This window comes from Maniola jurtina, chromosome 20, assembly GCF_905333055.1.
Source record: "Maniola jurtina chromosome 20, ilManJurt1.1, whole genome shotgun sequence".
Lineage (NCBI taxonomy): Eukaryota > Metazoa > Arthropoda > Insecta > Lepidoptera > Nymphalidae > Maniola > Maniola jurtina.
Window position 1 is genome coordinate 11,446,243 of NC_060048.1, and position 16,095 is coordinate 11,462,337.

The 16,095-nt window shown below is 36.7% G+C and overlaps 2 protein-coding genes across 2 annotated transcripts; one reads left to right on the forward strand and one right to left on the reverse strand.

Moving 5' to 3' along the window:
• Positions 1 to 245: 245 nt before the first annotated feature.
• On the reverse strand, positions 246 to 1,943 carry LOC123875542 (ER membrane protein complex subunit 7). Its single transcript, XM_045921426.1, has 2 exons — positions 1,406 to 1,943; positions 246 to 602 (listed from the first exon to the last, which is right to left on the reverse strand). The coding sequence occupies exons 1-2, from the start codon at positions 1,810 to 1,812 to the stop codon at positions 341 to 343; spliced, it is 669 nt and encodes a 222-aa protein (XP_045777382.1). The 5' UTR covers positions 1,813 to 1,943; the 3' UTR covers positions 246 to 340.
• Positions 1,944 to 2,466: 523 nt separating this feature from the next.
• On the forward strand, positions 2,467 to 8,714 carry LOC123875531 (beta-hexosaminidase subunit alpha-like). The gene is made up of 10 exons (XM_045921408.1): positions 2,467 to 2,762; positions 4,358 to 4,580; positions 5,355 to 5,464; positions 5,786 to 5,994; positions 6,085 to 6,197; positions 6,296 to 6,497; positions 7,281 to 7,407; positions 7,568 to 7,651; positions 7,817 to 8,019; positions 8,473 to 8,714. Exons 1-10 carry the CDS (start codon positions 2,586 to 2,588, stop codon positions 8,660 to 8,662), a joined length of 1,638 nt encoding a protein of 545 aa, XP_045777364.1. The 5' UTR covers positions 2,467 to 2,585; the 3' UTR covers positions 8,663 to 8,714.
• The last annotated feature ends 7,381 nt before the right edge of the window (positions 8,715 to 16,095 follow it).

The window sequence follows — 16,095 nt, forward strand, 5'->3', positions numbered from 1 at the left end:
CACAAATCACTTCAATCTATTTAACAAACTCCCTTGCAGTCTGTACCTCGATCTCTTATGAGATTGATTAAGTTATCTTGGGGCACATGAACGAGTGAACACAATGGTATTATAATAAACTCTAGAGGTCATTGGTTTGATTAAAAGAGAGGTTGTGCTTATTGTTCAACAGTTGCATTGTGAGTGATTTGGTTCACTGACTGATAAATGAAGACTGGTTGTACCTAGGTGAAAAATAGACAAAAATGATAGATGTTTTTATTTCTAAAGTGTATATTAAACATTTCTATATACAATGATACAATATACTTGATAAATTAACTAGAACAGCAAAATGCAACTACTGCCTCTTCTTGACTTGTTTTGCTTTGACATTAGCTTTAGCAGCACCTCCACTGAACAAGGAGGTAAACATCTCCGACATTTCTGGAAACTCTGACATCTTGGCCATGTTGCTGATCTGCTTCAAATCTTCCTTGGTCTCTGGGTCATTCATCATCTTGGGCAACACCATGATGAGCAGGAGGGGCAGCACCATCATTATAACCATGGGGTTGAACAAGAAGTCTGTTAGTCTCCATTGCTCACGAACTTGGAAATACCTGAAACAAAATTAAAATAGTTTAGTTTGTGAGGACTTTGAGTAGCTTATTACATCCACCTCCTATTTGGGTGTTCAATCCTGGGCACACTCTTCCAACTTTTCAAAGTTATGTGTGTTTTAAGGAATTAAATATTATGACTTCCTTTAACGGCGATGAAAAGCATTGTGAGGAAATCTGCATGCCTGAGAGATCTAAAGGAGGTTCCAAAGGTGAAGTCTGCCAATCTGCACTTGGCCGACGACGTTGACTATGGCCAAACCCTTCTCATTCTTAGAGGAGACCTGTGCTCAGTAAACCAGCAATGGGTTGATGATGTTGATGAGAATTTAAAAAAAAAATCTAACGTATTGAGAAACACCTCCTTTTTTGAAGTCAAGTGAAAATAGTCATGATCTTGTATGACAGTTTTTTGCCCTTTTGGTCATCTCACATTAATATAAATTGTTTTACTCAACGGACAATATTATAAATTAAAGCCCTTTGCAGTGCTGAGTTTGTGTGCGTTCAGGCTAATCGTAGATACTACTGTATGGATTTTTACACAATTTTCACCAATAGAAAGCAGGATTATCTCAAAAGGTTGACTATAATTTGTAAACATTTTACGAAAATCACAATTGGAATAAATTGTAGCGTGTGCTGCATAAATGTTAAAGCTAACATGAAAACTATAGATATTTGCTAAACTTTGTCCCATTACCACCCACCCACCAGAAGTCATCCGACTATAAACTTTCGTGCGAAGTTGAGGCAGGTCGCCAGTTATAAGCATGGTTTTAAGACATTTTACTTTGACTTACCTAATTTTCGACATAGCCTTCATCCTGAGAGGATAAGGAACTTGAATTATCTGTGATGTCTGCACATAATTCACTTTACGAGCTCTATATTTTCCTTTAGAGTTGATCTCAACTCGTATAGGTTCATAAAAGTAATCTGGATGCACGATTTCAACCACATAGGATCCTGTAGGGACATTGTGTACTGCAAATGATCCATCGTCTTTTATAAAACCTATGTACTCGCCACCATTCACATGAATCCTAGTGTCGACTTGCCAGTTAGTCGGGTCTAGATCTTCAGGGGGAAACACTCTCCCTTCGATAACGTATCTGCCGTTTCCAGTTTCTTCTTCAACAGAGTTCAATGCACAAAAAACATTAGTAATGACACCCAGTGAGATGAATAGAATATCTAAGCGAAACATTGCAATACTGATTTTTTCACAAGAGTTTAAAAGGGCAAGTTTTTAAATTTAATTTATTTTCAGTTACAATTAGGAATCAAATAGGATGATAATTATTTATTTTCATTTCATGATATTTTCTTTTACTTTGGCATATGTCACTGTCAATGCAAATATTATCATGACATAGCATTGACACTATATTACAGATTATAAATGAGTAGTGTGACAGTCATCGGTAAAATAACTCACCGGTACAATTGTCACGGGTAACATTGTACACGTGTCAAACATTGTGAGTCGTCAGTTCAGTGGAATGGCACAAAAATAATTATGAAAAACCGGCCAAGTGCGAGTTTTACTCCCACACCGAGGGTTGCGTACTTGGATATTTTTTCGACAAGTCAAAGTTTATCAACTATCGGCACTTTAATTTTATTTCATTTGTAAGTGTCTGTACTTATTACAAAATTATTTTAATCATGAGAAAATGTACCTAGTTAATTACATTTATGTGTAGAAAATCATATGTAGGTTTTATTTTTATGATAGCATTACATATTTCAAATTTCTACTAAAATACACGGCATTTCTTGTGAGTGATAGTTTGTTTTTTAAATAATCTCTCACTCCATCACTCTTACTTTCAATATTGTGCGAGACTGCGAGATGTTATATTTTATCGTTTCGTTCATGGAAGCATTTTAGATTTTAGTACTCCACAAATGCTCGGGGAGCAAACTTCGTTCGACAGATTTTTACTAATGCAATATTAATAATTATATTTTTGCACGATGTTACGATATTTTGTAGTTTTCTATTTATTTTTTGGCGAGTTTTACGCGAGAGGCATGTGGTTAACGCCGCCTGGACCAAAATATCCACCAACGAAGGGTGAAGTCTGGCCTAAACCTCAAATTGAAGTTAAGGGCAAAACATATTATGTATTACCTTCACAATTTAAATTTAAGGTAAGTGTTATTTGTTGATGAAATTATCGATTTGAAAACATTTGAAAATTATAATGTTATGTAGGTAAGTATTTAGGTATTTTTATAATCTAATTTTTTGTCATAATTAAAAGAGATTATTTTTGATTGATTTTACCTTTTATAAAATATATGAAACGTAAATAACAGCATAAACCAAATGTTTTTTTAGGAAAATTAATTGCTGGCATTTTTCAGATGTATTTTTATTTTATACATCAATAATCAATATATGATTTAGACTATGTAAAATGATTTTTCCTTTAATATATCCTAATACTAAGACTCCTCTGTCCGCCCGTCCGTCTGTCTGTTAGCGGGCTGTATCTCGTGAACCGTAATAGGTAGAGAGCTGACGCAGTCTGTATTTTCTGTTGCCGCTCTAACAATAAAACATGTAATAATGGCCACCATGAAAATTAACGAAAATTAACTGTTATATTTTCATGTACGATGGCACGGAACCCGTTGTGTACAAGTCTGACTGGCACTTGACCGATTTTTCTTTAGATATAAATAGGTTAGATATAAGTAGGATAGTTACTAAATCAGAAATCGAATAATTACCCGGTCGATTCCCAATTCATTAGGTACCTTTATCATACATCGATGGGTACCTATATAGGTATATCCGATGGCTCAACAGTTGTAACTTGTAATCGTGCAATAATGCAAAGTTACCTAGTTACTACATTGCCCGTATTATACTAGAATTGATAAATAAAAACGCAAATTATCGTCGCGCTCATTTGTTTTAATTACTCTTGAGTATTGCATAACACAAGTAATTATTATGCGCATACATTTTATTTTTAATTATTACCTATTATCAGTTCCTACCTACACTGATTAGATTCACTCTATGCATAAAATAATGGGAATGGAAATAATTTTTGTATCGCTATTTTACAACGCTTATGCTACGTCCAAACTGATGGACTTACCAGATGCTTTTTTCCACGCGCATATAGTATAAATTCTGAAAGCAACTCGCTTCGGCGGTGTTCCCACCAGATTACAACATGGGATTATTCAAGGGGCGGACCAACAAATTCCTGCATTGTTTTTATTTTTTATTCAGATACAAGTTAGCCATTGACTGTAATCTCACCCGGTGGTAAGTGATGATGCATTTTAAGATGGAAGCGGGCTAACCTGGAAGGAGTATGGCACTTTTCCTTATCCCTTTGGTTTGTTCACGGCGTCGTAACAGAACGTTAAATCGCTTGACGGCACGGCTTTGCGGTAGGGTGGTAACTAGCCACGGTCGGAGCTTCCTACCAGACCAGACCAGAAATTTAGAAATTATAAAATTCCAAACTCCTGCCGGGAGTCGAACCCGAGATCTTAAACTAATAAGACCACCGCGCTTACCACTGCGCCAGCGAAGGTCTGTGTGTCGTCAGAAAGGCAACGCATTGGGGGTTTCTATGGTGCTGCAAATGTTCATGGGTGGTGACCCACCTGCTCGTTTGCTCGCCATTAAAAAAAAATAAAAAATAGGTAATTGGAATGTTTATTGTAAACAAAAATTTTATAAAAATCATAGTTACTTTGTTTACCATTCCAATTTACAGATTATGGATCAGACCTGCGATATTTTAACAAATGCAATCGCTCGTTACTCCTATATAATAGTTGGGAACAAAATTGGGCCTAAGGCTCGACACACAGAGCCTGTATCAGGTCTGAGGCCCATTACAAATACAGATGCATTTTACAAGGGGTATCTGAATGAACTGGAAATTACACTCACTTCACCCTGTGAAGAGTTACCACATTTTGAAATGGATGAAAGCTGTAAGTATATTTTCGTAAGTAAAACCAATCATTATTATCATCTCATTGCCGGATCGCTACTGAGATTGGGTCCCCTCTGAGAACGAAAAGGGTTTAGCTATGGAGACTAACACGCTGGGCAAGTACGGATTAGCAGACTTCACACACCTTTGAGAACATTACGGAGAACTCTCAGGCATGCATTTATACATGATTTACACATTACACATAGTACAGTAACTACCTATACTAGTTATGTGTAAATCACAAATAAATAAACTTATCTCTTTTCTAAGAAATTTCTTAACTAACTAACTATATTTTACTTATCTTTTACCAATACTCAGCGCAAACACGTGTTTGCGCTGGGTATTAGGGTAAGGTAGTAGGGTAGGCAGGGTTTCCACCTTAAGTGCACTTAAGGTGGAAGCGACGGGCCTGCCCGCGAAATTTAAATTAAATTTGGTTTTTTGCGAGTTGTAGTTGTAGTTTACAAATTGCGAAAAACCAAATTAAATTTGAATTTCGCGGGCAGGCCCGTCTCATGCCCCTAAGCGGGTATACTGATAACCCAATAATGTAAACCTTACTTGACGTTAAATAATAGTTACTTACCTACTTAATAATAAGTTATGTTTATTAAATAATAATCAATTAGGTAGATATAGTTTTAAATAGAGGACCCATTGAAATATATTTCGATGAGAAAACCAATCAATTATTATAATAAACAAAAGCATATTCTTATTGTTTAGTTAATTAATAGCTTACACTTATAAAATATTTATTATTTAGATAATCTCACCGTATCTTCGAGTTCAAAGTTAATCAGTTCATCAATATGGGGCGCCTTAAGAGGGCTCGAGACATTTGCACAACTGTTTTATATTTCCGATGACCATAATGTAAGTTTCATTCAGCAAAAATATCGATGAGGAATTTAAAACTCATGAAGGTAGACAAAATACAAAGCAACGCACACAAAAAGCAAAGCAAAGCGGTACCTACTTGAAGCTTATGCCAAATATGAAAGTGCAACTCTTTACTTTATTCTGCTTTATTCTTATCTCCTTTCAAAATACAAAGAAATTGTATTTCCCGCCTTTTTTAACTGTCCAAAAGTCATTTTTTGGTTCATAAGTTTTTTCTTCAAAATGTTTAGTGATGTGTATTAATAACGCATCCTTACCGGTTTATCGTTTTCTTAAAATCGTTAATTGCTGCAGGATGTACGAGTAAATGAAACTATGATATCTGATTTTCCGCGATATAAACATCGAGGACTGCTGCTTGATACATCCAGACACTTTATTACTTTGCGAAATATCTTAAAAACTCTTGACGCAATGGCAATGAATAAAATGAATGTCTTCCATTGGCACATAGTCGATGATCAAAGTTTTCCTTATCAAAGTGAAAGATTTCCCGAATTAAGGTGATTTTTTTTAATTTAGTCAAAGGAAAATCATCAGGTACCTATTTATATTTTAACTTTAACGAATTATCTATACAATTTTTATTACAGTGAAAGAGGTGCTTACGATCCTACAATGATTTATACAAAGGATGATATTGAGAGAGTAATTGAATATGCGAGAAATCGCGGTATCAGAGTTATACCTGAATTCGATGTTCCTGGTATTTTATTTTTATGCACAATTTTATGTTAACTCCTGAAAATATATATGCATCTATTTACTCAAATCCCGCTATTTACTGTTATATTTTATTTTTAGGACACACCGCGTCTTGGGGCAATGCATATCCTGGCATCCTGACCGAGTGCTATGAAAATGGACGACCTATAGGATTAGGACCCATTGATCCCACGAAGAATATGACTTACAAAATTCTCCGAGACTTGTTCAAAGAAGTACAAAATTTGTTCCCAGATAAATACTTTCACGTTGGTGGTGATGAAGTTGATTTAGAATGCTGGTAAATATTGAAAAATGAGGTATTTAAGATGGTTATAATTAGACATATGAATATACGCACTGTTAAAATGCCAAAATATGCATGCAAATATGCACAAAAATTGGTCGAAATATGCAGTATCAAAACACTATTTATTGCGACAAAGCCAAAAAGAAGGGGCATGATTTTAGCAGTCTATGTATGTATGTATGTTTGTACCCAGATTCTGTGTGTTCCACCGCAGCGCCTAATCTACTGACCGATTTTGATGAATGTGGTGTCAATTGATTTGTCGTAAAATGTCCGGGTGACATAGGCTACATTTTATACGAAAAAAATGACCTGACGGATGTTACATAAAAAAAAGTGGGGGTCTCCATCTCCAAATATTTTTTTTGCTATTGTGTCGAGTGTTTCTCGGTCGAGTTGAGAGTCGGGTTTTAGTTTTCAACTTTATCATGTTTTCATTTATATGGATTTACAAAGTGCCCCCGCGTGGCACTTTGCGGCAAAGGCATCCTAAATAGTTATCATTTGTTTATTTTATGTTATTTTGTTAAAAACATGTGTTATCTAACGCGTTGATCAACTTTCTTTATTCTTTCAAGACCTGGGTTTTTATAGAGAACAACACTTAACTTTCCACGAAACTTTTCTGATAGTGTGTTATTTATGCACTAACAATGAAAAAGTACCAATAACGCTATGGAAATAGCGTTTTATGCATTCACATATGCAAAAATGCTAATGTCTAGTTATAATAATAAAACATATTATGATGTTTTTGATTTTATTTACCTACAGGGAATCAAATCCAGATCTCATAAATTATATGCTGGCCAATAACCTAATAGCAACGGACTTGCACGCTCTATTCATGAGAAATGTTATCCCTCTCTTGGCAAATAACACGACGCCCGTAGTTTGGCAGGTGATTAGATATTTTACATAAGAACTTATTTTAAAACTCTATTGGAAATTATCATTTAACTACTTATGCAATCATAAATGCATGCTTTTTTTAAACATTTAAAGTTAAATTAAAGATTGTTAATTTGGTTATTTCTAGATTTGAATTATTTTTATTTCAGGAAGTATACGATGAAGGAGTCACGCTTTCAAAAGATACACTTATACAAGTATGGAAATACGATTGGATCATTGAAATGATTACTGTAAGATCTTTTTATTTATAACTATGTTTATTTTTTGTAATTTTTCAAAAAAATGTTAATACATACAACGGACGCTATTAATTAAATTACTTTTCGATCTTTTATTTAGTGTGAGTGAATAAACAATAAGTATTTTAATAATAATATATCTTGTTATTAAACCAGGTTCTGATGACTGGACATCGGGTTTTATTCTCTTCTTCGTGGTACTTATCTGCTTTGGACTCCGAGTGGACGGACTACTACGCAGCCGATCCCCGTCAAATGGTATATGACGTGATTGACGACAAAACTCTTTTACCAGGTATTGTTGGAGGAGAAGCTTGTATGTGGGGTGAGATGGTGGATAACAGAAATGTTATAAACAGGTAATTTATATCTTCTTTGTAAGTATATCTATACATATAATAAAATTGTAGAAAAGTGGTGTCTGTACAATGGAAATATATAAAAAAAAGTAGCAGGGGTTGTTATTATATTGAACCCGAAATTGTAATTTTTTTTGTCTGTTTGTCTGTGTGTTTGTGCACGCTAATATCAGAAACGGCTTATTCGATTTAGATACGGTTTTCACTAATATATTGTAGTAAGCTTCACTTAACTTTTAGTGTTTATTTCATGTCTATCGGTTCATAAATAAAAAAGTTATGACAATTTAAAGAATTCCACGCGAACGAAGTCGCGGGCACAGCTAGTCTTTCTATAAAAACAGGTAAAAATGGATTAATGTCTGAAACGAAAAGTTACCTAAACTAAAATTAAGTTTAAATTAACTCATTTCCTTTATCTTCTGATACTTGATTAGTTTTATCTTGTTAAAGAGTGTGGCCACGAGCGAGTGCCGTTGCGGAAATACTGTGGAGCTACCAAGACGACATGAAACATTACGATTCTAGGAGACTACGCGTCCCTCGTGAAGCTTACAACCGGATAGAGGAGCACGCCTGCCGTATGATACGCCGCGGTATTGACGCGCAACCGCCCTCTGGACCTGGATTTTGTGTTGTCTAACTTGTTGTTTTAGATTTTGAAATATTATGATAATAAAATTTCTAAAAATCTGTTTTGGTTTGTTTTTTAATATTTATTCAGATTCCAAGATATGAAATAAAGTTAGTTGTTTTCCTTTAGTCCTATTTTAGTCGCTCAATTTGTAACAATGGGTTACGATTAGGGAAAATTTTCATTAAAAAATAAATTTAGCGGAAAAAACCAATGAAATGATAAATCTCAAAGTAATGTTTAAAGCAGAGGTTTAAAAATTAAGCTGGCTGCAGTGGACCTCCTGCAGCTACATTTCTACCCCCAAAACTTGACAAAAATTGTATACTTTATAGTATTATATTTTTTCAAATAACTATGTAATTATTACACTATGGATTATTATTAAACTTAAACATTAATAACGTAACGTTACTACTACAATAAAAATACTACTGAAATGAATGAAAAATGACAATCAAAAAAGTCAATCGCACATTTTGGTTCTTCACTATCGAAAGCAGATAAATCGTGAAACTCCGATTACGAATCGTGAACATCGTACAACAATCGAGTCGAGTCTCCCGTGGGGTCTACCTGGACCACTTAGAGAACTACTGGTTTAAAGTTTGAATCATGAAAGAATACCTAACAGAAACCCAAAACAATATTTGACACGTTTCTAATGTTACCCGTGGTAACTATGTAACAGTTTATTATAAAAATCGGTTAAATTACAGACTACACACACCCTTGGTACACATCACTAATGTTTGTCTTTGAAAATTTTGGTAAACAATGGAGCAGCCCCCATTTGATTTAATATGAGCTGATATAGGGGCATTAACATTTTAAGTGACACGGTTTTTAAATTTGATCAAATTTTAAAAAGTGTTCATTACAGCTGTTATCTAGTATCGACTATTCTCAACTAATTTGTGAGAATAGTCGATACTAGAGCTAATTTCTTAAACTTGACCTTTTCAATTAAAGTTTTTTATATAAACCTGTGAGGATGATACTGCCATTGCCGCAATTAAGGTGCCAACGTTGTCGTATTAGTTTGCAAATTGCGAAAAACCAAGTAAAATTTGAATTTCGCGGGCAGACCGTGGTAAAATAGGGTATGATAGTTTTTGCTAATTTTTTCAAGCTTGAAATTTTGAAAATAGGTTTCTTTTAGGGCGTAAGTATCAGGTTAGATTTTTTTTTATCCAAATCTACCCCGAAGGAGGTAAAATAGGGGTTTGAAGTTTGTATGGAAGTCCTATGTTTTTTAATTTAGAGATACGAACGAAAATCGGCAATTAGGTTGTTAATTATACCTAATAAAAATACATAATATGTCAGAGTATTTTTGAATATCACAATTTAAGGGTGGTAAAATAGGGCTGACAAATTTGCTGATTTTTTTTACCATTTTGAAATTTAGAAAATAGGTTTCTTTTAAGGCGTAGTCATCAGCTTAGAAAGAATTTTGTAGGGCAGTGGCCGCACGGGAAACCTCAATCTCACGGGAAATCAGTGTAGAGGCACTAGTAAATAAGTATTTTCGAGCTACGCCGTGTGAGCCGTAGCAAGTTTGGTTAGTTGCATCTAGCCCGTTGTATCATGTTGACGTTTACAAATTGTAACTTAAAATTGTGAATTATAATATATATATTTTTTAGTGTTCATTTCTTTTGTTTTTCTTTCTACCCTGGTAGAGAACACGGCGATATATATACATCAAATATCTGTACAAATATACCTGTACATTGGTGACTCAGACTTTGAACTACCAGGGTAGCGCGTGTTAATTTTATTTAAATAGTAACGTAACGTAAGCTAGGGCAACTCAAATTAACACGTGTAAGGAAGTGAAAAACTAAAAAACTTTAAAAATGGCGCAACCTACGACAGTAGTGAAGGATGAAGACACGTATTTAGCGTCGATATCTATCACGTCGAAGATCCCGGAGTTTTGGACCGACCAACCTAGGGTCTGGTTTATCCAGCTGGAGGCAATACTGGCACCACAAAAACAAGGAGACGCATCCAAGTATAATATAGTGGTATCCAAGCTGGGTAAGGATGTCATACAACAAGTGACGGACATCCTCATCAATCCTCCGGAGGAGCGTAAGTACGAGGTACTTAAAGAAAGGTTGCTGAACATATATGAAGAGTCGGAGAACCGCCAAATACAGAAGCTCATCGGGGAGATGGAACTGGGTGATCAGAAACCCAGCCACCTCCTCCGAAAGATGCAGGATCTGGCCAGGGGTAAAATTAATAATGAGACCCTAAGTGTTTTATGGCAGAATCTGCTACCAGCAGCAGCACGAGGCGTTCTGGCTGCGACAGAAGCCAAAGATCTAGACAGACTAGCCGTGATTGCTGACAAAGTAATGGAAACTATGAAGTCCCAACCAGTAGCAGAAGTGGCAGCAAAGGAGGCGGTACCCGGAACTTCGTCGATGGCAGCTGAAATAGCCAGGATACATGCAAGGTTGGACCAGCTGGACAGGTCCAGAGACAGTTGGCGAGGCAGGCGAGGTCGCGGAAGGTTCCGTGGTCGTTCGCGTTCCAGAGGACGAGACAACAATAGGTCCAGACGTACCCCGGATAGCCCGGACTGGCTCTGCGTGCATCATTTTAAATATAGGCAGAGAGCTAATCGCTGCGAACAGCCGTGCACCTGGAATAAGCAGGAAAACTAGTGAAGATGCAGGTGGAACCGGTGGGTACCTGCGTCGAATTAGGGAACCACCGTTTATGTATTACGGATAAAGACAATGGCATACGTTATTTAATAGACACAGGTGCGAACATTTCAGTGTTGCCTAAAAGTTATAAATCAGTGTGTGACAGTGCAATGAATAATAAATACAAACTTTATGCCGCGAATGGTAGTGAAATACAAACTTTCGGAACAAAGACTCTAGTGTTAAATTTAAGATTGCGTCGTGCGTTTAAGTGGACTTTTGTAATAGCCGACGTTAAACAACCCATTTTAGGTGCGGATTTTTTAGCTAAGTATAATTTGTTAGTAGACTTAAGAAATAGACGATTGTTAGATCAGGAGACTAACATGTATGTAATTTCCACTATAGTAAACTCGGAGCATTCATCTATTTTTACTATAGCCGAGTCGCATCCATGTTATTCTCTCCTAAGTAGGTTCCCAGAATTGACAATGCCAGCGACGTTCAAAGAACCACCACGTCACAGCGTAAGACACCACATCGAGACTTCAGGTCCTCCGGTGCATGCGCGTCCAAGGCCGCTGCCGCCGGACCGATTTAAAAAGGTAAGAGAGGAATTTCGCCTTATGCAGGAAATGGGTATTTGCCGCCCGTCAAAGAGTGCGTGGGCGAGTCCTCTACACGTTGTACCTAAAAAAGATGGTAATATAAGGCCGTGTGGAGACTATAGAGCGCTGAATGCGATTACGAAGCCTGATAGATACCCAATTCCTCACATAAAGGATTTTACGTTTATTTTAGCCGATAAGAAAGTATTTAGCAGGATTGATATTAACCGAGCGTATCACTTTATTCCGATAGCAGAGGATGACGTGGAGAAAACAGCTATCATTACACCTTTTGGTTTGTTTAAATGGCCATGTATGTCTTTCGGTTTAAGAAACGCAGCACAAACATTTCAACGTTTCATGAATAATTATGTTTTACAGGATTTAGAGGCAAATTTTCAACAAAATAACCCGGATTGCGCAAATTATAAAGCAGAATTTGTTTTTTCATATTTAGATGATTTAATAATAGCTAGCGAAAATAGTTCGCTCCACGAAAAACATTTAGAGGCCGTTTTTGAAAGATTACAACAAGTTGGACTAACTATTAATTTAGCAAAGTGTGCATTTTCGCAGGATAAAGTTGAGTTTCTGGGTCATGAGGTCTCAGCCAGTGGCTTAAGGCCGTTGCCAAGCAAGGTCCAAGCCATTGTAGACTTTCCCAGACCGAAAACGGTAGAGGAACTTCGTAGATTTCTAGGCATGGTAAATTTCTATAGAAGTCATTTGCGTCAGGCAGCCGAATATCAAGCTGAATTAAATAAGTATCTTCACGGAGCAAAGAAACGTGACAAAAGTAGTATAGTGTGGACAGAAAGTGCTGTTCAAGCTTTCGAACAATGCAAGTTGAATTTACAGAACGCTGCTTTGTTAGCGTATCCGATAACAGGTCAAGTGCTTGCTATAATGGCAGACGCGTCAAATAGTTGTGTTGGAGGCACATTGCAACAAAGAGTAAATAACGAATGGGTTCCGTTAGGTTATTTTTCGAAAAAATTGACTGACACGCAACAAAAGTACAGTACCTACGACAGGGAGTTACTTTCACTTTATTTGTCAGTGCAATATTTTAGGAACATGTTCGAAGGTAGAGATCTCATTTTGTATACAGATCATAAGCCGTTAACGTTTGCGTTTAAAAAGCTGAGTAGTAGTAAAGAAACGCCGCGAAGGACCCGTCAGTTATTATTTATTAGTGAGTTCACGACGGATATACGCTATACAAAAGGCGAAGAGAACGCGCCCGCGGACGCGTTATCGCGAGTTGAAACAATTTCGTGCCCGTCTGTACTTGACTTCACAGAAGTGGCTATTGCGCAAGCGAACGACAAAGAGCTCACAGAATTGTTAGGAACAAAAAACGGTAATACGAGACTAATAAAAATTGACTTGCCGAGTGTAAATAAGCCGATTGTTTGTAACTTGCGAGGCGATAAGGCTAGACCTTACTTACCAAAACAGTTTAGGCGTATCGCATACGAAGCAATACATAACATCAGCCATCCTGGCATTAGAACAACAAGGAAAATGGTAACTAATAATTATTTTTGGCCTGGGATGAATAAAGATGTAGGTATTTGGGCTAGGTCGTGCATAGAGTGTCAAAAAGCAAAGGTTCACAGACACACTATGTCACCTTTAGGGCAATTTGCAAAAGTAGATAGAATGTGTCATTTACACATTGACATTACAGGTCCATTCACTATTTCAGAGGAAGGCTACAGGTATTGTCTTACAATGATAGATAGAGAAACAGGTTGGCCGGAAGCATTTCCAATTAAAGATATTTGTGCGAAGACAGTAGCCAAACTCGTGTATGAAGGATGGATTACTAGACATGGGTGTTTTATTAATTTAAGCTCAGATCAAGGAAAGCAATTTGAAAGCAGTCTCTTTAGACAGTTAATGAAATATTTAGGGGTTCATAAGTTTAGGACGACACCGTACCATCCACAAAGTAATGGCATGATCGAACGATGGCATCGTAGTTTTAAGGCCGCCTTAATGGCGAGATTAAAGGACAATAGATCGTGGGTTGAAGAAATGCACACCATTATGATGGGACTACGTGCAGCACCACGCAGTGACACAGGGGTAAGTGCCGCGGAATTAACCTTTGGGCGAACTCTGAGGCTCCCTGGAGAATTTTTCGAACCATCGGATAGTAAGATAACGGACGGTGAGGAGTACCTAAAGCAGTTGAAACAGGTAATTAGTAATTTAAGACCGAAACCCGAGACACAGAGAGACTCTCGGACTATTTTTGTGCACCCTGCTTTAAAAGACTGTAAAAAAGTTTTTGTTAGAAACGATGTAATGCGTAAGTGTCTACAACCACCGTATGACGGTCCCTATGACGTCATAAAGCGGTTGGAAAAAGCATACTTAGTACAGTTACCCAATAGACAAGCACTTATTTCCATTGACAGGTTGAAACCAGCTTTTGTCCTGGATATCGAAAATCCACGACAAACGCCGGGTAAAACGACATGTAAGAAAAAATGTAGATTTAGCGACGATGATGTTTTGCCGACTCATACAATCCGTACTACTCGGAGTGGGAGAGTCAGCAAAACGCCCGTTAGGTATCAGTAGAATAATTTGAGTATCAACTAGCAATTAAGCAATAAGTATTCCGAAATAAGTATTGTAAAATGGCCCCGATCCGCATATATTATTTTTTATTTTATTCATGTATTATTTTTTATTAGAAAACATAACTAAACCTTATTATTGGGAGTGTTAGAGTGGTTGACGATTGTTATAGTTTATTGGATAGTGTGTAAATGTAAAATGTAATGTAACCAACATTCGAAGTGTTGAGTGCAACGTAGGCTGGATGGCGCGGGCATAGCAACAATTGTAAGTGGACTTGCCACAGCGACCCCGTCGCCACCCGCTCAAGTTCTAGTGACCTCATCAAGTATAATGTGTTAAGAGATGTACCATGCATCGAATCAAAGGAACACTTTAACTGGGTGACGTGTTTAAATTATGATTTGTTGGGTAAGCGGATCGGAAACATTGTTAGGGTTGTCGAAAAATAAAGAACGAATATTGTGAAATAAAATTAAGGTTGCGGAAATTTGTATTTGTTTAATTTTTATTAAGATAAAAATTTGGGGTGGTGTGATGTAGAGGCACTAGTAAATAAGTATTTTCGAGCTACGCCGTGTGAGCCGTAGCAAGTTTGGTTAGTTGCATCTAGCCCGTTGTATCATGTTGACGTTTACAAATTGTAACTTAAAATTGTGAATTATAATATATATATTTTTTAGTGTTCATTTCTTTTGTTTTTCTTTCTACCCTGGTAGAGAACACGGCGATATATATACATCAAATATCTGTACAAATATACCTGTACAATCAGCAATTCTACGCAGACGAAGTCGCGGGCAATAGCTAGTTTATCACAATTCAGAATATTGAATAAAGCGCTTTATACACGGTCCATCTTGCTGGACGTCCCGCCAAGGTCATGCACGATGCACGATGCAAAAACACCATGAATAGGCTATACGTACGTCGATAATAATTATTATTAGTTGTTTGCTGGACTTGCACGACCAATTTTGCATCCAGTAAGCGCCCCCGCCACCGCGAATCGTGCACATAGACATTGAATAACGCGGACGTACGTCAGCGCGGTCCTGTGTCGTGCGTGCTTGATCGTGTATAGACTGTCTACTCTAAGATATGTATGAAAATCTATCACATTCAGGTCATTCATGATATTATTTATTTGAGTATACTCTGCACGTTTATGATAATTTTTTTTTCATCCAAAACCTCTTGCTATTTTTTCCCTTCTCTTCTGCTGCTGCTGACAACATCAGAAGAACTCCCATTTTTTTTGCGTTTTGATAAAACAGGTGGCATTTTAAATAAAATAAAACACGTCCTCTCATTTAATTCGTTCGATATATTCTGCTCTCGCTTGATGCGAGCACGATAGTCTGTATGCTACATCCAGCACCACCAGCGGCACCGCGGCCTCGAGCTAACGTACAGTCGGTATAGATTGTGAATAAAGCGCTTTAGTCAAAGTTTATCAACTATAGCTCAGATTAAAGGCTTTTGACCATCGATGCTTTTGACCAAATGATAGAGGCAATATAAAATGCTATTTATGAAAAATAAATTTGACATAAAACGTATAAAAAATAAA

Excerpts from the sequence above, each read along its gene's own strand:
- LOC123875542 (XM_045921426.1), bottom strand. The coding sequence starts at position 1,812 with ATGTTTCGCTTAGATATTCTATTCATCTCACTGGGTGTCATTACTAAT. Across the intron at positions 603-1,405 it reads AAGGCTATGTCGAAAATTAG|GTATTTCCAAGTTCGTGAGC; the intron begins GTAAGTCAAAGT and ends ATTTTGTTTCAG.
- LOC123875531 (XM_045921408.1), top strand. The coding sequence starts at position 2,586 with ATGTTACGATATTTTGTAGTTTTCTATTTATTTTTTGGCGAGTTTTAC. Across the intron at positions 2,763-4,357 it reads CTTCACAATTTAAATTTAAG|ATTATGGATCAGACCTGCGA; the intron begins GTAAGTGTTATT and ends TCCAATTTACAG. Across the intron at positions 4,581-5,354 it reads TTTTGAAATGGATGAAAGCT|ATAATCTCACCGTATCTTCG; the intron begins GTAAGTATATTT and ends TTTATTATTTAG.